The sequence below is a fragment of the Osmerus eperlanus genome, chromosome 28, assembly GCF_963692335.1.
Source record: "Osmerus eperlanus chromosome 28, fOsmEpe2.1, whole genome shotgun sequence".
Lineage (NCBI taxonomy): Eukaryota > Metazoa > Chordata > Actinopteri > Osmeriformes > Osmeridae > Osmerus > Osmerus eperlanus.
Window position 1 is genome coordinate 4,460,201 of NC_085045.1, and position 24,298 is coordinate 4,484,498.

At 47.3% G+C, this 24,298-nt stretch overlaps 2 protein-coding genes across 3 annotated transcripts in view; both read left to right on the forward strand.

The window, feature by feature from the left end:
- The first annotated feature begins 2,559 nt into the window (after positions 1-2,559).
- ehmt1a (euchromatic histone-lysine N-methyltransferase 1a) lies at positions 2,560-10,042 on the forward strand. Of its 2 annotated transcripts, XM_062454491.1 has the most exons (23): positions 2,560-2,684; positions 2,990-3,098; positions 3,178-3,518; positions 3,608-3,710; positions 3,808-4,143; positions 4,651-4,796; positions 4,924-5,067; positions 5,195-5,502; positions 5,686-5,769; positions 5,852-5,940; positions 6,036-6,142; positions 6,303-6,425; positions 6,568-6,669; positions 6,823-6,927; positions 7,422-7,576; positions 7,808-7,975; positions 8,081-8,225; positions 8,337-8,414; positions 8,532-8,647; positions 8,772-8,858; positions 9,089-9,167; positions 9,300-9,475; positions 9,606-10,042. In XM_062454491.1, exons 2-23 carry the CDS (start codon positions 3,050-3,052, stop codon positions 9,769-9,771), a joined length of 3,207 nt encoding a protein of 1,068 aa, XP_062310475.1. In that variant the 5' UTR covers positions 2,560-2,684; positions 2,990-3,049; the 3' UTR covers positions 9,772-10,042. The 2 variants fall into 2 exon arrangements, with proteins under 2 accessions (XP_062310475.1, XP_062310476.1); XM_062454492.1 differs by lacking the exon at positions 5,686-5,769.
- Positions 10,043-10,655: 613 nt separating this feature from the next.
- cacna1ba (calcium channel, voltage-dependent, N type, alpha 1B subunit, a) overlaps positions 10,656-24,298 on the forward strand; it is a 53,094-nt gene continuing 39,451 nt past the window's right edge. The window contains 3 exon segments of the mRNA XM_062454076.1: positions 10,656-11,419; positions 12,738-12,843; positions 13,382-13,521. Of these exon segments, the coding sequence (XP_062310060.1) occupies positions 11,190-11,419; positions 12,738-12,843; positions 13,382-13,521 (476 nt within the window). The 5' untranslated portion in view covers positions 10,656-11,189.

Below are 24,298 nucleotides of genomic sequence, written 5' to 3' on the forward strand. Positions count from 1 at the left end.
ACAGATTTGCTGCGCCTGCTTGTGAATGTTTTGTAACCGGTTGAGCTTGTATTTAAATCAATATTTTCCAGGCTTTCCTTTTATATCTAGACATAGTTGCAGTTATGGATGGGATGCTTCCGTTTCAGAAACACAGCAGGATGGGAAAGTTGTAGCCCAGCAACTTGCTGAACTTGTGTGGAAATGTATTGATTTTGGTCAGTGTATTTGTTTCCCCCCCCCCTCACACTAACGTTCTCCCTCGTGCTTTGTAGGTAACCCTGAAGTCTGCGGATGCCACCGTGACCCTTCCCATCCACGTCGGAAATGTCTCGCTGGACAAGAAGTCCAAAACGTCCATCAAGGCAGCCCCACCCTCTCGCTTGGACTCCTCTCCGGCCGCTCGCCCCATCTCAATTGCGGACCCCACCTCTCCTCCCACGCCAGCCCCCCGCGCAGCCACCCGGAAGAGAGGCTCTTCGTGTGCCTCCCCCAGCGCCCCACCAGCCGATGAGCACCATGACGGCCCAGGGGCCATCCCCACCAAGAACTCCCAGCTGGGCCCCTCGGTCCCCCAGGCCTCCATGTCCCCCTGTGCCTTTAGCTATGCCCCAGGTGTCACCTTCCCCCAGAATCCAAGCCAGCATGGTTCCACAGGGGCCACAGGGGCCAGCGCCCCATACTTCTCTGAGGGCACCCCTATGCCCATCGCCTTCCCCCCCCTCTTGCATCCAGACTACGGGAACTCTGTATACCCACTCGGTCGGTCTGCATCCCATTTTCAGCTGTATCCCACTCTTCCAGGTGAGCAGTGGTCAATGGCAACGTTTAAATATCACTTACGTAAGATGAATTTGCCTCATAACAATCATTTTGTTGGACTATTAGGTGTGGTGTGTTGCTAGTTTGATAGTGTTGTTTTAGAACACGAGAGAATATCGATAGATAACGTGTTCTTAAGTGTACAAGCATGAAGCCACACCCCAGACTGGTTTGATGTTGCTTTCAGGTTTTTCATGATGTGGTCAGAGACTAGGCTCTTACAGGAAAGTGTGTGCTTGTATGTGTGATAACACTTTATTTTTTTCCCTTTTTTTTATAGAGGCCCCACCCTCCTATGATCAGAGCTGTAGCGGCAGCACATAAGCTTCAGCCGGGAGATCCAGGAAGCTCGTTTGCAACTGCTATCTGACCACTGTTATGCTCTTATCAGTTCTCACCAGTACACCACATGTTGTTATATTTTGTCACAACTGATTTTGTTGGACATGATCATAACACTTTCATGTCTGAAAGGGAAATTGATGTTTTGTTGTTTTGGTGTATACTGTGAGTTCAGGGTTGGTTAAGGAGTGAAGATTTTAAAATGACATCTGTGATGTTATAAATATTGGAAGTTGCCTTTTACCTTTTTTATCTTCTTCAAAGTCTGCTTGTTAATAGCGACAGGTTCCATTTTGTTCTACTGGATGCAAATGACCCAATCACAACTGTTTAATGTACTTTAGGGCGCTCACATTCGCCAATACTTGTTTTGATTTTTGAATTGTATTTTATCAATGTTATTAATCTTCAGTGTGTGTGTGATGTTTTCTGTTGTTTTGCTTAAGATATGGTGTTGAATAAGAGAACTGCTTGGTCAGCTTACATGGGAGTAGCAGAGAAGGTTTTTCTGATTTGCTTATCAAATCACTAGCATGTAGATTTTGACGTCCATTTTAAGTTTGTCCTTCCACTGTGGACTGGCTACCGACCGTTTTGCCTTTGATTTTATTTGATGGTATAGGTAGCTTTTATGAATGAGGAATCCATGTAATGTTTTCCTTTTCACAATATAATAAACATGGAACAAAACAACACACTGCTGCTTATACCTAGTAGTAGACACTATTATTAGCCTTAGCCTTCCCTCAGGATCATAATCAGGAGTTGTTTGTTTCAGTTCTTCTCAGCTGATAAACCAGCCATATGATGTGCCACTGTATGTCTTTACAAAGGTTCAGTTGTCGTGTGTTTTAGGAAGCTATTTAGCTCTCTGGTCTTTATAGAATTGACTTTACAATTGACTGGACACTTTTGGTTACATAATGTGTGTTGCATACACTGCATTGTGTACAAATGTTTATTTATTCATATTATAACAAATAAACGATTTATCATCAGCAATTCTGCTCAATTCATTTTGTAATGTCACAGATGTATCTTGGCACAATCACACAACTTCATTTCTCAACTGTAGAGCAAAATCACAAACAGTATTTTACATTTGAAAACAAATGTGTTTTAATGTGTGAATATGTGCAGGCAAAACTACACCCATTGACTAATTCCAGACTATTACATGTGAAGACATGTATAAAGAAATGATCATGTGTAATAAAAAACAACGCGTGGGGGGGGGGGGGGGGGGGGGGAGCTTCTAGAAGGCTAATAGTGCTTTCAGTGAAGTGGGTCTTTGTGTGAGAAGGTGATGCCACCGACTGGCCAGCTCATGTACTGCTGCTTCATAAAGAAGAAAAGAACGAGCCGGGGCACATGTTGAACAGCAAGCGAGCAGACTGAGCATGCTCTGTGGAGGAACCAATGGGGAGCAGCCTAGTCACATGACTGGCTGAAAGGGTGGGGAAGGAAGGGGAAACTGGCATACTTCCCCTGCCCCCCTCTCTCTCACTCTCTCTCAACAACTCCAGTCTCCGACCGAGCTGGTAGGAAGTTACTTTGTTGCTCTAACTTTTGCAGGACTTGAATCTTACAGCTTTCTACGTAGTGCATCTTGGAGGTTTTATCTGCATGCACGGACAGATTTGCTGCGCCTGCTTGTGAATGTTTTGTAACCGGTTGAGCTTGTATTTAAATCAATATTTTCCAGGCTTTCCTTTTATATCTAGACATAGTTGCAGTTATGGATGGGATGCTTCCGTTTCAGAAACACAGCAGGATGGGAAAGTTGTAGCCCAGCAACTTGCTGAACTTGTGTGGAAATGTATTGATTTTGGTGGTGTATTTTCAGCCTGGCGGGTGATTGTGTAAACCTGTGCGAGGGAGACGGGGCCCAGAGCAATCTGAGGAAATGAAGGAGCCATCAAAATTGAAGGAAGCAAGTGAGGTCCCCTCCCACGGTCAGTACCAGACAGGTCCGGTTTACCTCACACTTTCAGGGCTCGGTAAATGTAATGTGTGATGATTCACACATTTCAGGTGGTGTTGGTGAGGCTGGAGTGAAGACGCCAGAAGATCCCCCCAGGAAGGCCATGGAAGGTAGAGAAGTCAGCGAAGGTGCAAAAGCTAAGCCTCCGAAGCCCTCTACCCAGTTAAAGATTACAACCTTCCATACGCAGGCCCTCAGTCCTAACTATCATCGTTTGCATAGTAAACCATTGAGAGCTGCCCCTATTGGGGCTTGTGTGGGAGGAGGGGTTGCTGTTGCAGGGGGGTCTAAAGCTCTGGCCCCAGGCTCTCCCTCTCTGGAGTCGGTCATGTCCAGCAGAAAACAAAGCACTCTGAAGCCTGTAGATGTCTCATCCGCAGCAACACTGAAGGTATGGACTTCTAGAATGACTGGTATGACACACTTGAAAGACGTGTTCAGTTTGGGACTTTTTCAGCTGACTGTTTTGTGCTCCCGTAGCCTCCGGTCAAGAAAGGCGCCAAGTCGATCATGACACAGACCGAAAAGCCAATACCTCTGACAGCGTCTCAGATAAGGCCACCTCAGAGCAAGCCACAGCCAGGTCAGCAAACTGTCAAGGAACTCCACAAAAACTGTGGAACAATAGTGGATATCCTTTCAGTGTATCGACTTGACTCACCTTTCTCGACTCCCCACAGCAACCAAGCGGAGGAAGAGGAAGATGGGCCTGTATAACTTTGTCCCCAAGAAGAAGACGAAGGTAGGGAAGCCACAGGACAAGCCAGTCCCAGGGCCATCTGTCAGCAAGGCCACACACAGCTACATGGAGAAGAACGGGGCTGTGACACACGGAGAAGATATGCAGAGCCAGGAGGCCCCGAGAGCCACAGGGGACAGGGAGAAAACAAACTGCCTCACTGGAATTAAAATGGAGGACAACATTGAGAAGGGCTGCAGCCAGGAGTACACAGAACTGGCTTTGGACTCTCTGGACCTGAAAGCACAGGAAGAGCTGTTCTCACCCTCACAATCAGGTGAGGACTGATTTTTTTGTTGTCAAATAATGCTACTGTGAAGTTCTAGCTGACATTTGCTTATAAATCCCATGTCATTCACAAAGATATAAAAAATAAAAATAAAAAGTATATTCTTCAAACCAATTCTGAGGTTCTAAGGGCATGGACTTTGAAGGGAAGCAAATTTGCAGTAGGTTGACGTCTTTAAATCTCCTCACTTAAGAAAGAGGGGGAAGGGACACTTACTGATTGCCTGTCTTTGCTGCTGTGGTCATTTGCATATGGACTAGGAGAAGAATAGAACAGAGTTCCAATTGTTTTACTGGTGGAACACGCATGCTGATAGTTGAGATTAGCTCCCCGCAGAGTCTGCGGATCTATGGAAGTACTTTAAAATATCCAAGTGACGATTCTCTGACAAACCTATCTGATACTTTTGTGATGATTTTTGTAAACAAGTATCGAATGGCAGCCTGTTTTCGTGATGTGGGACTGCTTGTCTTGTTGGTCTGGTCCGCGACGCAGGCCTGGCTGCAGACGCAGAGGTGACGGAGACGGACCTGGCTGAAGAGCTGCCTCTCTGCTGCTGCCGCATGGAGACCCCTTCACGAGGCCACAGCCCCTCCATGTCAGAGCAGACCTGCATGGCCACGGAGAGCATCGACGGCCAGGTCGGTCTCCACGCAGCAGCCCCCCGCCGGGGGCCTCCTTCAACCATTTCGGTTCGCGAGCCTCGACCGAGGCTATGTTTGACACCTTTTTGTTGTTGTTCCTCATCCCCGTTTTTTTTCGCCTCAGGTGAGTCGGTGCCAGCGAGGCGTGGTGAAGCACCAGCTGATGCGGCCGTCCAACACGGTCCACCTGTTGGTCCTGTGCGAGGACCACCGCGCTGGCATGGTCAAGCACCAGTGCTGCCCGGGCTGTGGTCTCTTCTGCAGACTGGTCAGTGGACGAAACCGACTTCACAAGACGTTTTCGAAAGCGATATACATAAGGGTGTCTTCCATGTCCTCTTGAGTCCAGATCCTCCCCAATATTTTAACCGGCAGCGCCCTCGTTCCCTTCCCAGGGGACTTTCATGGAGTGCCGTCCGTACGGCAGCATCTCTCACCGCTACCACCGGGCCTGTGCCTCCATGATCAAGGAGCGTAGCTTCTGCCCTCACTGTGGCGAGGACGCCAGCGGCGCCCACGAGGTCACGGCCCCCAAGGCCCACCCCGTGCCCTCCGCGCCCCAGCCTGACCCTAGACCTGCCGTGCCCACCGAGACCAGCGTGGCCACTCTGCCCGCCCCGGCGCTGGTGCCGGCTGTGCCGCAGGTCTTCCGGGCGAAGAAGACCACCGAGCCAGAGAGGAGGAGAGCAGCCTCTCCCGCTAAGTACGCTCGCTCTCTCTCTTTCTGTCATCTCTGTTGCTTTTCCCTCTCGCATCTTTCTCTACCTCTCTCTCTTCCTCTCTCACACTGTTCCTCTCTCTTTATTCCCATATGTACTGTATGCATACTGTAGAAAGTGTACCTTGTGTGTCCTTGAAATCACGTTTGGGTGTTTTCTTGTTCCAGGTTGAAGAGGGAGCTTGGGGGTAGTAGGTCAGACCCAAGTAAAGAGTCCCTTGAAAACATTCTGATGGCACTGGATGATGAAAAGTATGTTAGTGTCCTGCTGCCTTTGGATATCGCTTGGAGTGCGCTCAAAAAAGGATTTATAACCTGCTTTCTTGTCTTCTAGTTTAAAGCCAAAGAAAGTGAAGTATCCCACAAAGCAGTTGTATGTCTCTGCCAAAGAGGGGGAGCTTCAGAAAGTCATCCATCTTCTGGGTAAAGCCATGGCAGGATCGTCTCCACGCAGCATCAAGCACAGTCGTAACTTCCTGTACATAATTGAAAAGACATGATCTGCTTTTGGGTTCCAGTGGAAGGAAAGGACCCCAACTTCCTGATGGAGAGTCAGAACAAGCGCACCGCCCTGCACGCAGCAGCTGTGGAGGGGCACCACGAGATCTGCCACATGCTGGTCCAGGTGAGCCGAGGCTCCGCCGCGCAGCAGGCTCGGGGTCCGCTTGATTCGGCTCGCCGGAGACCCCCACGGAGCCAATTTCTTAGACGAGTACAAACTCGTGGCAAGTTTGTGGGAGGTACTAGGAGATACCGGGTGACGTGTGTCTTCCCGGCTCCTGTAGGCCGGGGCCAACCTGGATATGTCGGATGAGGAGCAGCGGACGCCCCTGATGGACGCGTGTGAGAACAACCACCTGGAGACCGTCAAGTACCTGCTAAGGGCTGGGGCTGCCGTCAGCCACAAGGTTGGTCCTCTCTACACAGTCGTCCCTTCGACGAACCCAACTGCTGGCATCGGGCCAGACAACCCAGGTGTCATGCTTTGGATGAACCGAATGAATGTATAATAGAGTTAACTGTCTGCGTTATTGGCTCCGTCTCCCGCAGGACGTCAAGGGCTCCACCTGTCTTCATCTGGCAGCCAAACTGGGACATTATGACGTGGTGCGGCATGTGCTCCCCAAGGCGTTCAGATACGTCAACTGCCAGGTACACGGTTACGATCGTCCGTGTCCTCACGAGCCTTTTAGAAATACGGCCAGAGAGAGAAACTGCCAGAGAGGGAGGGAGAGAGAGAGAAAACAAACAAACATGGTAGTCTATGTCCTGTACATCCCAGTGACGGGTGCGTTTGTTTTTCAGGACGACGGCGGCTGGACGGCCATCACCTGGGCCATCGAGTATAAACACCGAGAGCTGGTCCAGCTGCTCCTCTCCAGGGGGGCTGATGTGAACATCAGAGACAAGGTCACAGCAGGAAGCCTTTGCTCCCACAAACACACACACACACACACACACACACACACACACATGCATACCTGTCGTACCCACCAGGCCTGGCCATATCCCCTCACCTGGCTGCCGTCTGTTCTCACAGCTCGCTCAGGGCAGCTAGGTCAGTCCTCTGACATGAGGCTTCCCATGGGGTGCATCATTTCCACGTGGTTACTGAGGGTATGTGTAGTGAAGTTCAGGTTCAAGAGCATTTACCTTTTTACTCTTGAAAAGGGGCTAAAACTGATGAATGACTTCTGAAAGACAGACAAAAGTCTGAGCAACAATGAAGGAGAAAATATGTGAACGTGCTTCATATAATGGTGTCTAAAATGTATTTGGACAATCTCTCCCATGCTCATTTTTGAACAAAAGGTGAACAAAAATATGGTGCATTCTAAACTTTGTGCTTTCCCCCTGTACAATAACTGTATCTAAACGTAAAATGACCTATGACCTGTGTCCAGGAAGAGAACATCTGCCTGCATTGGGCTGCCCTGTCTGGTTCTGATGACATCGCTCAGCAGCTGCTGGATGCTCGCTGTGACCTCCATGCTGTCAACATCCATGGTGACTCTCCTCTCCACATCGCCGCCAGGGAGAACCAACTGGACTGTGTGACGTGAGTACACGACGACCTCACGTCTCCGAGCCGGGATGCTCTTCCAAAGAAGATCGTTACCATTGCACTAACCTACAGTGGGGAAAAAGAAATATCGACTGGATGCATCTCTACTGAAAACATGTTGGAGAGAATTAGTATTCACTGCTGCAGACCAGCGAGCACTGTGATGTGCCTGATCTGATTGGTGGGTGAAGAAGATCTAACCCCCCCCCCCCCCCATCTTCCCAGGCTGTTTCTGTCTCGGGGAGGTGACGTGAACCTGAGGAACAGCGAGGGCGAGACCCCCCTGGACTGCTGTGTCTACAGCTCCAAGGTGTGGGGAGCCCTCAATACCAACAAGAAGCTGACGGATGCCCGGAGAGGCAGGGACAGTGTTGGAGAGCGAGTTCTGTGCAGGTACGACGGCGTGGCGTTTCCCCCGCGCAGGGAACATGAACCGGTATGAATCCCGCTCTTAGACACTCCCCGAGGTTAAACGTGTCTCTGGGTCCTCGTCTTTAGGGACATCTCTCGCGGGTACGAGGCTATGCCTATAACCTGTGTGAATGGGGTGGACAGCGAGCCCTGTCCTGAGAACTTCAAATACATCCCTGACAGCTGCGTTACGTCCCCGATGAACATAGACAAGGACATCACCCACTTGCAGGTAAAGCTCAAGGTCACACCGACTGCTTCAAAGGATGTTGATGTTTTTTGGGGGCTTTTGCATTAACATAATGCAATACGCTCTCCAGTGAAAAGCCCCTTTCCGTTTCAGCATTGCCTGTGTACGGACGACTGCTCCTCCAACAACTGCATGTGTGGTCAACTGAGTCTGCGATGTTGGTACGACAAAGTAAGTCCACACTAACCCCCCCCCCCTCGAAACGTGTTCTTGTCGATTTCTTTGGCGCCATTTCTGCTGCGTTTTCCAAGTGCTGAACGCCCACCACGCTCGACTGTGTTCCCTCAGGAGGGGCGTCTACCTCTGGACTTCTGTCTCAAGGAGCCTCCCGTCCTGTTCGAGTGTAATCACGCCTGCTCCTGCTGGAGAACCTGCAGGAATCGCGTGGTACAAAACGGCCTGAGGTAAAGGTGACCCCCCCCCCCCCCCTCCTGTACTGTCGGCTTCAGATGCCGTGTCAGGTGTGACACAGCCATTTGCAGTTGCAGCCCACTGAGCGGTTGTCTCGTGTTTGGGTTCCTTTTCCAGAGTCCATCTGCAGCTGTATAAGACTAAGAAGATGGGCTGGGGAGTGAGGGTGCTGCAGGACATCCCTCAAGGATCTTTTATCTGCGAGTAAGTTGATTTGGAGAAATGAAAGGGTCGTACGCACGTGTTTTGTTCTCTCCAGGGGCGCCTCCTGAGAGCTCTTTCGTTGCACACAAAGGATTGCCGTTGTCCGTGACGCACGCATGCAGGTTTACTGTCTTGTTCAGCGTTCCGTTTGCGTCAGATGTCCATATGTGAAAGTTCTCTGTGCTTACCAGCGTCACAGATCTTATCTGACAGGCCCTTTTCAATCCCAGGTACGTAGGGGAGATCATAACCGACGCCGAAGCAGATGGCAGGGAAATTGACTCCTTCCTCTTCACCCTCGACAACAAGGTGAACACAGAAATGAACGACATTGTGTTTCAAGTTACACAATGGCATTACATAAACACATTCAGCCACCAGGGGATGCTGGAGAGCACGCCATTCCACTGATTCGAAACGACACTCTGGTTCCTCTTGCAGGTGGGAGATGCACACTGCATCGATGCCCGGCTGTTTGGCAACATTGGCCGATTTATTAACCACCTGTGTGATCCTAACCTGCTGGCTGTGAGAGTGTTCACCATGCATCAAGACCTGCGCTTCCCACGTATAGCTTTCTTCTCCCGAAAGCCCATCCTAGCAGGGGAACAGATTGGGTGAGAGACCTTACCACTCAACCAGTTCAACAGAAGGACATACATACTCGTGTAAATGCTGTGATGGGAAGGAGGTTGAAGGACTTCAGCTTGTGGACTGATTCCGGTGTGTTTGTGTTGTCGAATGCAGGTTTGACTATGGAGATAACTACTGGAGGATCAAGGGTAAATACTACAGCTGTCACTGTGGTTCTCCTAAGTGTCGACACTCTGCTGCTGTCGTAGCCCAGGGAGCCAAGAGCACAGAGAAGGGTACGAGCCCAGCACAGCCATCAACAGCACAAATGGAGTTATAACAAAATAATGTTGTTGCGTAGAACCGATAACTTCTCAGCCCAGCCCCACGTGTGCCTCCCCCATCTCCATCTTTTCTTCCTGCGATGTCTCCCCTTTTCGACCTGTGGCAGTCAGCATCATATCCCCATGTTTTAAGCAGAGGTCTACAGTAAATAACGTTTCGTTTTAAATGCTTTTAAGAGACAGGTCTTTTTTTTGTGTCTTGTCTAGACAGTGACGAATGCTACATTTTTAATGCTGAAATAGCAATAAACAATATTTAAAACCTGATTGTTTTATCTGATACGTGTTTCCTTTCACTTGTCTTCTATGTCTCAGTCGTATCATGCATTTTGCAGACCAATCTCCAAATGATTATTATGCGTAACGATTTTGACAACAATCGAGAGATGTTACAGTGCATGTAGGCTATCTGGTACCATTATTCTCAAAACCCCGCCCGATCCAAAACACGAGCAGAGAACTACAGAAACATTGCGGCGTCTTTGAAATCTGCATAATAATACTAATAATGAATGCTTTAATCATGCATGCGATCATTTAAGTTTCCTTCCATGAACTGACGTGATGGAGCACCCGTGATTAGCGCGCGCTGCCAGGGAGACCGGACGCTCTTCCCCTTCTCCTCCCTGCCTGGTGCTATGGATACAGAGACCGTTCAGGTGGAGCCACTGACTGGCGTCTTTTCAGTCACGTGGGTCAATTCATAAGGAACACTGGCTGGAGAAAGTGGTTACATTATACGCTGCCAGTGATTTAACGGAAGCAGAGGTGCCAAACCTGGAATTTCTCTCTACAATTTGCCTGAACATACAGGACGATTGATGGGGTGTACCGTGATAGATGCCTCGTCTTCTTGAGGAATATGGGTTGAGGTAATAAACAATGCAAACTTATACCCGCTATACGGCTTTAGGCTCCAGTCAAAGAGGAGATGCCAGATGATTGCGTGTTTTTGTATTGAGGTAGTGAGTTAGCGCTGCAGTCTTAACAGTCCTTCTGGCATGCCATCTGTGAATGATGGGAATTGTTTTGTTTGCACATCTCCGCGTCTGTTTGTAAAACTGGGCGCCTCTAAAAAGGGTCCGTGCTCTATAATATGTGACCATTTAGTGAATAACATATGGAAGATTATGTGACATGGAAATCTAAACTTTCTCCTTAAAGTTCCATTCTTTTGGGATATTTGGAACACCGAAAATATGGAGAGTTCAAGAAAGGATGTAATCCACCCGAAGCTCTGAATAACATAGCAAAAGCTTTTTTTATTTTGAATGTTCCTAGAATTTTCTCTTGGACATTACACACACCAAAGGGGACTCGTGGCTGGAACAGCAGTGCGTGTTGTGATGCTGCTTCTGTGTCTCTTATCTAGCGTCAGTTTGGATTTTTTCTATAAGATCTGTGCAGTTCTAGAATGGCTCGCTTCGAAGATGATCTTTCCGGACGGAGAGGGGCCATCTGGCCTCCAGGCCCCCCAAGCGGCCCCAGGGTCTACAAGCAAACGATGGCTCAAAGAGCCAGAACAATGGCTATATACAACCCCATACCTGTTAAGCAAAACTGCCTCACTGTCAACCGGTCTCTCTTCATCTTCAGCGAGGATAACATAATACGAAAATATGCCAAAAAGATTACAGAGTGGCCATATCCTTTTAATCGGTTTTCCACATCGCTGACGAAGTTTGGCTTGTGGTTCCAACGTCATTTTATGACTTGAAATGGTGGAACATAGGTAGTCCAGAGTGCAATGACCATTGTTCTGTAGTTCACTGCCTTTAGCTCCGGTTAAGATGCTCATAGGTAATTGTTGAGTAATTTAGCATTAACCCCGTGTTCCTTTAAATGTAGGTTATTTGGGAAGTAGGCTAAGTTAGCGGTATAGGCTATTGGTTATTACGCTAGTGACTCTCAAACGGGAGGGGTGTGTGCTTGGCTTAGTGTAAAGCATTGCTTGAAATGTTGTGATTTGACTATTCAGACATTGAGAGTAGTCTGTGGTTTACACTGATGTCCATGTAATTCTAATTCTGTTGGTATACTGTAGTCTTACAATGGCCCAAGATTTGAAGTTTAAGGACGGGCACTCTCCAAGGTCCTGAACTCACCCATGCGCAACTGCTGTTCACAACGGCAGTAAATCGTAAGGATCAAACCTGTTTAATAAACGCAAACAGACGTGGGCGCCGCATCAAAGCAGACAGCCATAACAATAAAATGCAGTTTTTTTCTGTACAGATGCGGACCATGTTCAGCCCTGAAAAAATATGCATCAAGTTGTGTAATGAACGTTTGAGCTATAGCAATTAATTCACATGAGTTTGCACAATGGGATCCATAACTTACATAACTGGTTGGTTACCCCTGGTGCTGAGTTAAACTCTATGAAACTTCAGCTTATTTTTGCATTTTCAACTACTACAGTTCCAATGAATTAGATATATTGTTTTTGTACTCTAATAGCCAGCAGCCTATAGCCTGCAGAGTCAAGGAAACATAGGTCTAGAAATAACTTAAACCCAAAGTAGACTCGAAAATGAACCGACCCATGATGTATCTTGGCCTTGAGTAGATGGTGGTGAGGTCCCTCTGGATTCTTCCCAGTGTACAGTCTCCAGAGGAGACCATCTGCATCGTCATCGTCACCAAGCCGTGGCCGTGGACTAATTACAGGAACAGCAGCAGCTAGTAAATAATGCCCATGGACCTTTCCAAGTCCTTCCTAGACTCTGGAGGGTGGAGGACCTCTCTGCTTACTGAACGCCCTCGAGGTTTCACCCGAATAGCTTTGAAATGTTGACGACCAGACATGCTGGTTGACGTCCTGCTTTTTTGTCTCTCGGTTCCCCTTCCCGCGTTCCTCCCTGACCTGTCTCTGTTTATTGTTCATGCGTCCAGCTTTGCAGATGTTTCGAGATGTTTCGAGATGTTTTTCCGTTTCCTGTTTCTTTCTTAACCCTCTCACTCCATTTGAGTACATGATCCTAGCCACCATCATAGCCAACTGCATCGTTCTGGCCCTGGAGCAGCACCTGCCTGCTAGTGACAAGACGCCCATGTCAGAACGCCTGGTGAGTATCTCACTAAGGTCAACGATACCGGTCTGTCAGTGTACATGCTGTGAAATTCACGTGTTCAATTACTTTGACAGAAAAGCGTGTTCTCAGGGGGTGGAGGGGAGGCGGTGGGTGGAGGTGGGCTTCCTTACATCCACTCTGTAGGCTAGCAAGTATCAGAACACACTCCCACTGATACCCCTAGATTAGAGCCACCTTAGGATCCCAATTGAACTCAGCTGTTAAGTCAGGCCATTTAAAGGGTAAGGAGCTGGGAGCTCTTTTGTCCAATCAAAGACACTATCTGGGCAGAGTTGTTTTAAGAAGGAAAATGTCACTTGTTCAGAAACAGTGCCTCACAGCTGCCCTTCCTCATTGATTGACTTTCTCAGATGAGCAAAAGACAGAGTCTGCCAAACTGATGTAGCTTTATGATAATTTGAAGATATCCAATGGATACCACTTCCAGGGCTTGAATGTGCAAAGCTATGCTCTTTCGTGAGTCATTCATGGAGTAAATGATAAAAAAACAATTTATTTTTTGTTTCAATAGGATGATACAGAGCCCTACTTCATTGGAATATTTTGTTTTGAGGCCGGCATCAAGATCATCGCCCTTGGGTTTGCGTTTCACAAAGGCACCTACCTCCGTAATGGCTGGAATGTAATGGATTTTGTGGTCGTCTTAACAGGGTGAGTACTGAGCTAATGGCTCATGCAGCAGCAAAACTGACAGACCTGATGGTCTGTGTGGATTAATGAGGAAGTCAGCTGTTAGTGTGTGTGTGAGTGCGTGCATGTGCATGTGTGTGCATGTGCTGTTCCTTCTTCTAATGACCAGGGCACGGTGTACATTGTTGTTGATGGGTAAGATCGCATCCTGTGATGATGTCAAATTGCAAACGGCAGACTTATCGTAGAGCATGGGATTTTGTAAGCGACACATCACGGTCACGTCAGAATGTAACGTCGAACGGCGTTAGGAAATCTTGTCCCTGAAACAGTAGTGGATCTCCAGTGGTAGCTCAGCAGGAGGAAGCTCTCTATGAGGGTCCATGGGGGAATGGATGGGTGGAGGGGAGGGAGTGGATAGCAAGGTGGGGGTGGGGGTAATGATGGGAGATGGCTGTTACGCTGGAGAGAGTCCCTGGGTAGTTGCTCGCCCCACCAGGGATTGTCCTGGCCTGTTCTACCTAATGGCTCAGAGATTTATTTGGCCCTATCTGTTGGGGCTTACGTCAGCTCAACACCTCGTTGCAATAAACAGGGCTAGCCAATTCTCTCCACCCACTGGGAGCCGTTTCCAGTGAGCACACCTTTTGTTTCTGTTCAGCGAAAAAACAGGGTAAAACAGTTAGCGTGGAACGGTAATATTCCCACTTGTTCCATGTTAAGCACACAATCCTGTGTTTGTGGGAGATAGGCAGGACAAAGACTCTGCCGGTCTGCCCATACTGTAACCTGGGAGACAAGAGGGATATTGACATGTTGTCAAGGCCTCTACTTGGACCTGTCACCCTTGCCGGCCCCATATTCACTTATTCAATGTGTGGATGGGGCTGTCTGTGGAAAAGTCCGGGGCTGACTTGATTAAATTGGGCCGGAGTGGCCTGACATGATAACCATAATTGAAGGACCGGTGGTGGATGGGGGCCATTACAGCTGCAGTCTGGCTGTCTTATCTGTGCCACGATACGGGGAGTGATAGACCAATGTTGTCTGCCTGGTTCTGACAGACCGTGGATCACTATTTGCTGCATCCACCTGCTAACATCCTCCTACCATCAGGCTCTCTTTCCTTACAAGATGATGGCCGCCGAAAACCGCTCCAACTGTGATTACAGAATTATTTTTATTAGATACCGTTTCATGACTAGTAAATGGTGAAAGATGTGAAATGACTATTGGAAAATTGAACAATTACGGTTTATCAAGGTGACAAATGGTCTGATGCTGACCGAGTTTCTGCAGTATGTATATCGACATTGAATAATCAGAAGGAACGAGTGCTTGTACAGTCTCGTGAATTGTTAATGCGGACACGAGGCCAGGGTGTGGTCCATTCTAACTCCATTATGGGTGATCACGTATCATACATGTTGGGGCCCAGGTGGCACGTAAGAGCCATGTTTGATGATCCTGCTAATCAGGTTTGGTGGTCTTGTGAATGAGAGGGCCGGGTGAGGGCAGCTGCAGGCAGAGCCAGACCTTTAACATGCTCCAATAAGACGTTTGGAGTCGCTAATAAGAGCATATATCAGCCTCGCCGCGCTCCCACCCGGATCAATAGGGTATTGAACCGAACGCAGGGGGAATAGATTCACTTCAGCGCTCTTCTTTATAGCTGTGTGGATCAAAGCAGCTTCTCGCTCTGGCTGGGAGACCCTAGGCCGTGCCATCTGCACCACGTTAGGACTTTGTAGGGTTTTAGATGGTGTAATGTTGTTGATGTTGCAACTTCAGCCCCGTCCGCAATCAATTAGCTCTAACGAGTTGTCTCACGATGCAAAATGTTGGCTTGAAAAGTGAAATTCGTCTAAATCTAAATCCTCACTGTGAGGATGACTGAAAAGTCATGCCGAATCAGAGTCGATTTGTTTTTGGTTTTGGTCCATGACTTTACTTAAAGCCGTCCCTGAATACGAACTGTCTCTCATGTTACTTTTTGTCATGTTTTGCAGTTATTGCTCCACATTCCAGAAAGAGAAAAAGATTTCTTGCGGAGGTTGCATTTCCTCACGCAATCTTGCTCCATCTCGAGACTTGGGGGAGTACAATTTTAGTGTCGTTCCCTCAATAGACCCGTCAATAATGACGCGCATTTATGGTTGAAGTTATTGGGTAGAATAAATCTAGGTGAAATGGAGGTACCGTTGGGAATAAAGCACAGAGCTTGCCTTGTCACATTATTATTCCTGCAGTTGTAAAATGTGTTTTCTTGCAGAGTTTCATCAGAAAGTCACAGATTAACAATGTGGCAGAGCTGATAGCGAGATGCATTTTTGTTTACGCTGCCTGAAGGTTGTGACGGTACTCCAGGCCAGTGAACAAAGTTTGAGTCAGTGAGTAAGCAATGGTATTATTGATATCCTCAAAATCAAACATGCGTTATGGGACTGTTGTCTAGCTGTCGGAGATAAAAGGAGACTGTGAATCCAGACTGAGCGCTCGGAAAGAGAGAGAAGAAAGTGAGAGTAGAGTTGAGTGATGTGGAGTCTTCCGGCACCTCTCAGGTTGTAACCAGCCTCAACTGGGCTCTCCCTCTGTCATCTTTCTCCCATGATTCCCTCTGATGTTCCCAACAGGAAGTCCTTCACATTTGATGTCCCACATTTGCCTTATTTATGGCGGGCCCTCTGCATTGTGGCGTCAGCAGAAGCTTAAAACATGTTGTTTTGATGATTTCAACCCGGCACCACGCTCAACGGATTATCTAAGATGTTATTTTGGAGAGGAGAGGGGTGTGGTTTTTAGGGTTTGGACATCGTTTCCTGTGGGGATTGTTTTTTATCGAGACTCCCTAACCAGTGCTCTCACATGTCCACAGCATAGGGGTGGAGTTAAGCTGTTTGATTAGCACAGAAAGAATGGGTTCAGGGATCAAGGGACTGGCCAAAGCGAATGCATATTGTATACAGGACAGATACTCCTGAAATAAGCCAGGGGCTTGAGAGAGGATCGTTTATAATCAGCCAGAAAATGCAGTAGAACAAACAGATGAATTATTAATTAAGTTTTCACTGTCGATAGAGTAGCCCACTTTCTATTGCTGCGAACGTTTGATCCACTCCATGAAGGTTATTTTGAAGAGATCTCTGAACTATTTGATGCTACACTTGAAATACAGATGATTTATCTCAGTTAAGACCGTTGACGGCAAGACCGTTTTGTAGGTAGCAGCATGACAAGATGAGAGGATCTGTATCAACTCTGAACACACCCAACCCCCCCCCCCCTCTTGTCCTCAGCTAACCTTACTGTGGAGGTGTGTAGAGTCACTGTAAGTCCCTTGCTAAGCTGATTTATTGTCTTTATCAGGCAGGGAGCCGTCATTACAGTGCATACAGCGACATTTCTGTCACTGTCGACGTAAATGTGAATAATCCCTCCGTTCCCTGAGGCAAATGAGAGATTATAAAAGTGCTTTCAGGGTATTGATAATCTCATTCCTATCATTATTGCTATATTTTTCCGCTCCCTGCTTCGCCAAATTATTTTTCTTCTTCTAAGGTGGGAAGATTTATTGGGGTAGATTAGCAGCAGTATTCTTATTCTTTTTGCTGATCTAGTGATACAACATGTCAGTGTGTCTTTAGGTCTGTTTTACTGCTATCATTTGACATAGTCTGCTCTTCTATGACATTGGTAATGATAATGTTTCCCTGAGAGGATTTTCAAATGGTAATAAATGGGATATTGAGCTGCCATGATAGCGCTGATGGCAGGGGAGCATGTCTAGTAAGCACTTTGTGAAATCTGACCAGCTGGACTATTACTGATAGAATATTCCCTGTGAACTTGCATATTCTTTCTGTTCGCTATTTCTTCTTAACCAACAATGACAGTACCCATGTATAATGTTAGTAGACAAATGATGAAATGTCATCTATTATGCATGGTTGTATGGTTGACATGGTTGGATACCCACCAGATAACTCCCAGCTGCATTCATGCCAAATCCACGAACAATTCTTTATAAGTGGAGTCATTTTATTTGATCACAATCCTTTATGAATAGCAAACCTGGATGCGCCTTCCACGGAATCCATGCATGATGATCGCCTCACGCGCTGGAGGGGAAAGAGAACCGTCGATCTTACTTCATGCTGTCTAAATACTACAGGGTCATGAAGTTGCCTGCTACTCAGCACTGGGTTGTAGTTTCTTACTGTTTGCACTGGCGTGGCAGGGCATCTCTCAGGGAGAGAGAGCAAGAGAGCAAGAGAGCAAGAGAGCAAGAGAGCAAGAGAGCAAGAGAGCAAGAGAGCGAGAGCGAGAGAGAGAGAGAGAGAGAGAGAGAGAGAGAGAGAGAGAGAGAGAGAGAGAGAGAGAGAGAGAGAGAGAGAGAGAGAGAGAGAGAGAGAGAGAGAGAGAGAGAGAGAGAGAGAGAGAGAGAGAGAGAGAGAGAGCTGGTGACATGTGGACCAGCTGGCTGGAGCCGTCTTGCTGAGTGGCAGTCCCAAGGGCACTGTACTCAGCTGGGATGTGTATGAAGGCGATGAGCCTGTTTGTGTGTGTGTGTGTGACAAGGCGGATGTCCCTTCTCTGTACACCATGTTATCCGTTTTAGAGCACAGTGTTGCTCACCATCGCCAAAAAATGACTGAGAGAACTGCTCTACCAGGAAGTGATTGGAGAGACATGATGCATTATAGCTGTTGACAAGTTAGGCATGGAAGGAGGCCAATATATCAGTCACAGTGGGCTGCATCCTGAAGGACCTGTTTGACTGCTATTATTCATGTTTTAGTGGCTTGTTTGAGATGTTTTACGGAAAGCCATCTGTAAATACCAGTACAAAAGAGAGTTTGATAAGACTTTGGGCCCATTGTTCAAGTCTGGAGTGCAAGCAGTTAGCTGTTACCCATGTTTGCTGTGTTAGCGAGCAGGAATCACCGGCCATCTGCCCAGAATAGCTCACCTCAGACACTTTCAGCCTTTTCTAATGTCCCAGGAAATGGAAGGAGAGGATTTCGGAGAGAGGAGACAGAAATTTCAGTCGGGGCTTTCTGCTTCTGGGGAGAGGGAGTAGCTGTTGATCTCTCTCTCAGACATGGATCGATGGCGCGGGGGGGTGGGGGTGGGGTGGGGTGGGGTGGGGGGGGGAGGTGTCTCTGCCCAGCCCGCCCCTGGGGAGATGATTGATCTGAAGGCCTTGTCGTCACGGAGTGCGAGGGCCCTGTGGTGAGCCAGACACTTGTCTCTTCTGAGCAACTGGGGGCTGGTTCTCGACACGCCGCTTTGCCGCCACTCCCTGCGCACTCGAAGCCTGGCACACACCACTTGGGGCCCCCCTCGGCTTGAATGAACGCGGCGTAGTAGCGTTGTAGCTCGTAATGGATGAGATCAACATAATGCCCGTCGGCGATTCTGCGGACGCAGCTTGGACAGGTGCCACTCTCCCTCGGGAGACGTTTGATGAAGAATTGTTATAGAATCTGTTAGTTTGACCTGCTTAGCCATGTTATCAACCCCTGTCCTTCTGCCAAATAGAAATGAGCGCAGTTTATTGACCCAGAGCTGTCATTACGTGAGCCTGATATCCATTACATGGATACTGGCACTGGCCCCACTGTCTGAAGGCAGATAATTGATCTGCACTTACGGCCCATCACTGCGATGGCTGTGTTGCATGTTGGGAGCGAGGTGGATATAATGCACCAAAGGGACCTTACGTACACAAACAACAAGATTATTTGAATATAAAGTTTTAATACAGAAGAACATAAAATAGTACCTAAAATAAAGGACCTTGGTTCTGGCTGATTTGGTAACCTTGTCTATGAGGCCTGGCCCCGCCAGGAAGGAAGCCAGTTTACTGTTCGGTGCTGCTCCAGTGTTACCGCTACCAAGCCCATCCCCCTTTGCGTTGTCAAACCAATCAGATGCTTGCTGAGGAATGCATGGGAAAAACCATGTTCCATAACCGAAGTAACCATGACGCGCTAAAGGTGCCTGAAATTATGGGATGATTACCTAGACAGTCACTGAGCAGTCACTGAGACTATCACCACACAATCAGCCCAGACACAAATAGATGCGATTCCACTGGAAAAGTGCTCCACATCCATATGTCAAAATACATATGTTTGTCATTAAAAACTCACAGCTCTTTTGTGTGAGATATTTTGGTTGCTATGGAGACAAGCAAGCATGGTCTCTCCTGCTCCATTGCTTGATTAGTGTTGGGGGGGGGGGGGGGGTTAAGGAAATGGTATACATAATCTTTTTTTTTTTACTGATATCCTCCTTTCACAACTTTATTTGACATTTTTGTGCATTATTTCATGATTTTTTCTTCATAGTGAGGAAATTGTTGTGTTACAATTCATCTGGACATTCAGTTTCCATTTCTAGAAGTCTCCTTTTGACTTCCCTCCACACACCATCGGAGTGAATTTTCTCAGACAAACCTTGTCGACCACACCAAAGAAATGGGATTCTGGCTTTTTGCTCTCCATTTCAAATCCCAAGTGTGGAAGCCCACCTCGTTTTGTTGATCGCTATGCAACCATAGGCACACTGCAACTGAGTCTCTTCATATCACTGCTTTCGATTAGGAAAGGAAAACCATTTCCCCTCTCTCCCTCTCTCTTCCTCCCTCTGTCCTACTCTCTCTCTTCCCCTCTCTCTCTCTCTCTTCCCCTCTCTCTCTCTCTCCCTCCCTCTCCCTCCTTCCTCTCGCTTCGTGAATCCTGGTCTCCCGGCTGCTCCACTCTAATGAGATCAGCGGAGCCTCCTTTGTTTCTATGGTGACGCCTCCCGTCGTCTCCACTGTGGCTTTCCCCTCCGCCTGCATCCTGAGGCAGCAGGGAGAGCCCCGACTCTCTCTCTCTTTCCACAACTCCTTCTCTTGGTCACTCTCTCTAAACCCTCTCTGTCCATCCTCTTATCTTTCGTTCTTTCTTTATTTATCTGTCTGTCTGTCTCTTTCTTTTTATCTCTGTCTCCATCTCTTTCTTTCTCTCTCACACTCTCTCTTTTCTCTCGCTTTCATAATAACCTTTAAATTTTTCATGACATTGCCCAATTCTCTTTTCGGCTGTGTTTAATATATACATGGGTGCAGCAACCCATGTTTGTCTCTCAATTACACTGTTATGTGCACTCAGTCTGTACTGTTGAATGACAATATCACAATGACAATAATCTATCTTATGGAAACAAAGCCATTATTATAGAATTGATCTGGAAATCATAGACTTCAGCGCAAAAATATACTATGTCTTTTTTAAAAATATTTTATAGAACTGTGATTGTGGGTCGTCTTCAAACGCAGGACTCTGAACGAGTCACAGCTTTCCTGCAGAATTATACCCAAGCACCCACCAGGCTCAACCGATCCATCATGAACCAGGCTCCTCCAACTCGTCACCTAGTATATTTGTCGGTGGTCAGACCTGCTTTGTCACCCCCACAGGAGGGTGTAGTGTCGGAGCATGAATAAAACAGGAGAAGGTGCTTTTTTTCGCCAGCTCTCATCCTTCACTTCACAGCCACCAATTTCACACGGCTGCATTTGCCTTCCTCACTGCTTGGCCTCAAACTCCTCTCCTCCAGTTCTCCCTGCCAGGATTTGGTCGTCATTTAGATGTTCTTAGGACTGAAAGTCACAATGGGACAATATATGAGAGGTATTCCTTGAGATATCCATCATTAACGGAGATTATTGAGAAATCTTACTGGGGTACCATCCCTCTATGAGATTGTAATATTGATGTGGCGACATACAAGTGCTTACAGGACATGCTCTGCAGCCAACAGCGCAATCATGGCAGCTCAATATCCCATCTATTACCATTAGAAAATCATCTCAGGGAAACATTATCATTACCAAAGTCATAGAAGAGCAGACTATGTCAAACTCTAGGAGAGGAGACCCACGGTTGTTCAAATCCCCTGACCTGAGTGTGTGTGTGTGTGCCCGCGGGTTATCTCTTCTGCATCGCTGGCTCCTCTGCATGTCACCTGTAGTCTGAGGCTGCTGATGGAGGTCCCTGGTTAGAGTTATGCAAGATCATGACTGCTAAGTGTGTGATGTGATGTTCTATTCCAAAGGTGAAGTGAGACAAATCTATTTCTGTCGTTTTTCGTGCTGCTGGCTGGCTGGCTGGCTGTCTGGCTGGCTAGGTGACTGGTTGGCTGACTGGCTGGCTTGCTGGCTAGGTGACTGGTTGGCTGACTGGCTGGCTGGTGATGGACAGAACAGTCTGAGGAGAGCCTGGGCTGTTTCTCATTCCTCCGGTGTGTACTGGGACTGTGCTCAGGCATGAACCAGTGCTCAGTAATTACTGCATGTCCCCTGGCCTGCAAATAATAGAGTTGTAACGCACGTTGAATGAGGTGTTGTGCAAACGCATCGGAATTAAATATACAGAACAATGTGCACTGCAGCAAGCGTGTGTATGCACGGGGGTTAGAGAGTCCTATTGTACACACCCAGGAAAGGAGGGAGCTCCACTGGAGATGTGCTTAATGGACTGTAAAGATTTGTGTACGCTGACTAAAAGCGATGTGAAACCGATGAGAACGATGCATATCCCTTACGGCTAACGCTCCCTGTGATCTCTCATAACGCTCACTTCATCCTCTCACAACCTACACTAGAACAAATAGTCTTTTTTTTTTGCTCACTGGTGTAGCAAGAAACCGATGATGCTGCCCTTTTCCATTGTGATGATCTGAATTAGCTGCTGTAAAGGTGCTAAATGTAGTTAGTGCAAATAGAGTTATTACTGGATCTTCATCATCCATTATAGTATGTCATGTATTCCTTTTGTGGATGCTTTTTATTCAAAACGATATACAGGTGGGGATTTTAGTAGCCTCTTAATATGCCCCATTATCAGTTCAGCCTCTATCAGACACATGTCTACCATGTCAGTGTTGGACAGTTTGATGTAGTCCAGGGTTATAACTGTCCAAAGTATCTCTTCTTCTACTGGTTAGTACAGACATGTATCCACGGCCTTGTCTCAGACAAACCTGAAGTCTACTCCACATAGAAGTAGCAATCGGAAAATGTATAATTCATCCAAGCTGAACAAACATAATAAATTACCAGAGGCAGTGACTGTGTCAATTCTCTAAAACCTTGCACGCTCAACTGCATTAGATTAATTGTGAAAATTTGATGCATCAGACTATTTCCACTCCGTATCCATCTTTCACAAAGTGTTTATGTTTGGACGACTTGCCGCTGCGCTTGGTTTCTCCATGACTACACTCCACATTGTATCAAATACACCTGACAGCCGGACAAATCACTTCAGGAGTAGGAGGAGGGCTGGAGGAAGGTACAGCTCAGTGGTGGAACATCCGACTGCAAATTAAGAGGTTGCGGGATCAAATATGCCCCGCGTGCTGTGCATTCCTTTGGATGAAAGCGTCTGCTAAATAGAGTAACGGACGGTAGCTGAAGAGAGAAAAAGGTCTGAACATGCTTCGGAAGAAAACAAAGTATGTTTTGTTACCATATCGTTGCCTCGCATACATCCAATGTAGCTGTGGTTCGAGCTGCCTATTGTTTGATCCCGAATCTATTGTTGTCGTCTCCAGACTGACAGGACATCCATCTCTCTGCTGTTGCCTCCTACTCTTCTCCTCCCTCTTCTCTCTTCACAGAGCACCGACATGTGAGGGCCTGTCAGTTACTGTGCACACAGAGCTATCACTTGTCTCATCACAGACCACTCAGTGGACCGAAATATCCTGCGGAGATAGTAACGAACCTGCCACCCTTCACCTCCAGTCTCCCTCTCCCTGGCTGTGTGACCCCGCTTTCTGATGCTGTCAGCTGCTACATAGCACTGCCTGGTACACTGTTATTCCCTCTGACTTCTCCGGGGAGGTGTTTGTAAACAAACATGGCTGACTAATTGATAATCAAACTAATGTGTTTGACTTTTTACTCTTTTTTTGTATGTTGTTTGAGTATGCAAGCGTAATGCATTATTACTTGGTACGCAACCCCTGGGCTCAGTGAATGATGAATACCTTTGGAATCGCTGTAGAGTGATGATTGTGCCCGTGCATAATTATCTAGCCATTTAGGATTTGATTAGTTTCATTTGCAACAAGTTCATCAGCAAACATGTTGTTTCATAAGCAGTTGCAATCCAATTTTCATTTTGGAAGAACAACTGAAAGCAACACGCTGTTTGTTGTTGTACTGCAAGCAGGCTACTGCAGAAAAGACCTGTGGTACTCTCTCTGCTGGTGTGAGAAATGCTAACTCTGTAGTGTTGTGGAAAGTAAGAACGTGTCTCTCCCCACAGCTGTCCCTCACCACTATCCGAAGGGCCATTAGGTAGCTAATCTCCTAGCACATGCCTCTGGTAGTAGGAGATAGGCCGTTCTCTCCTGCCTGATCCAGATGTTGTTTGTTCAAGTTGGGCCACGTGGAACGTCCTCACGCAGCACTGGCTTCTCAGAGCAGTGAGGTGAGTCTGGGGGACAATACTGAGAAAGACTTGTTTGAAGCATTGTTGATGCCGAGCGGCATGGAGTTCAGAACAGATTTCACGCTTTCGATTAGCAACAAGCACACGTCCCCCACCAACAGGAAATGGCATAAATCAGTCGTTCATTTAGGTAAGCCTGGCAAGAGGGCGGGAAAAAAAAACGATCATAAATATTCAGTTATTTTGCAAATGCTGTGTCTGTTTCTCATTTCAGCAATTTTGGTGGACCGCCATTCATTTGAGGGTCTGCTGAGCTAGGTTTATAGAATTTAATTTAATAAAAAGCT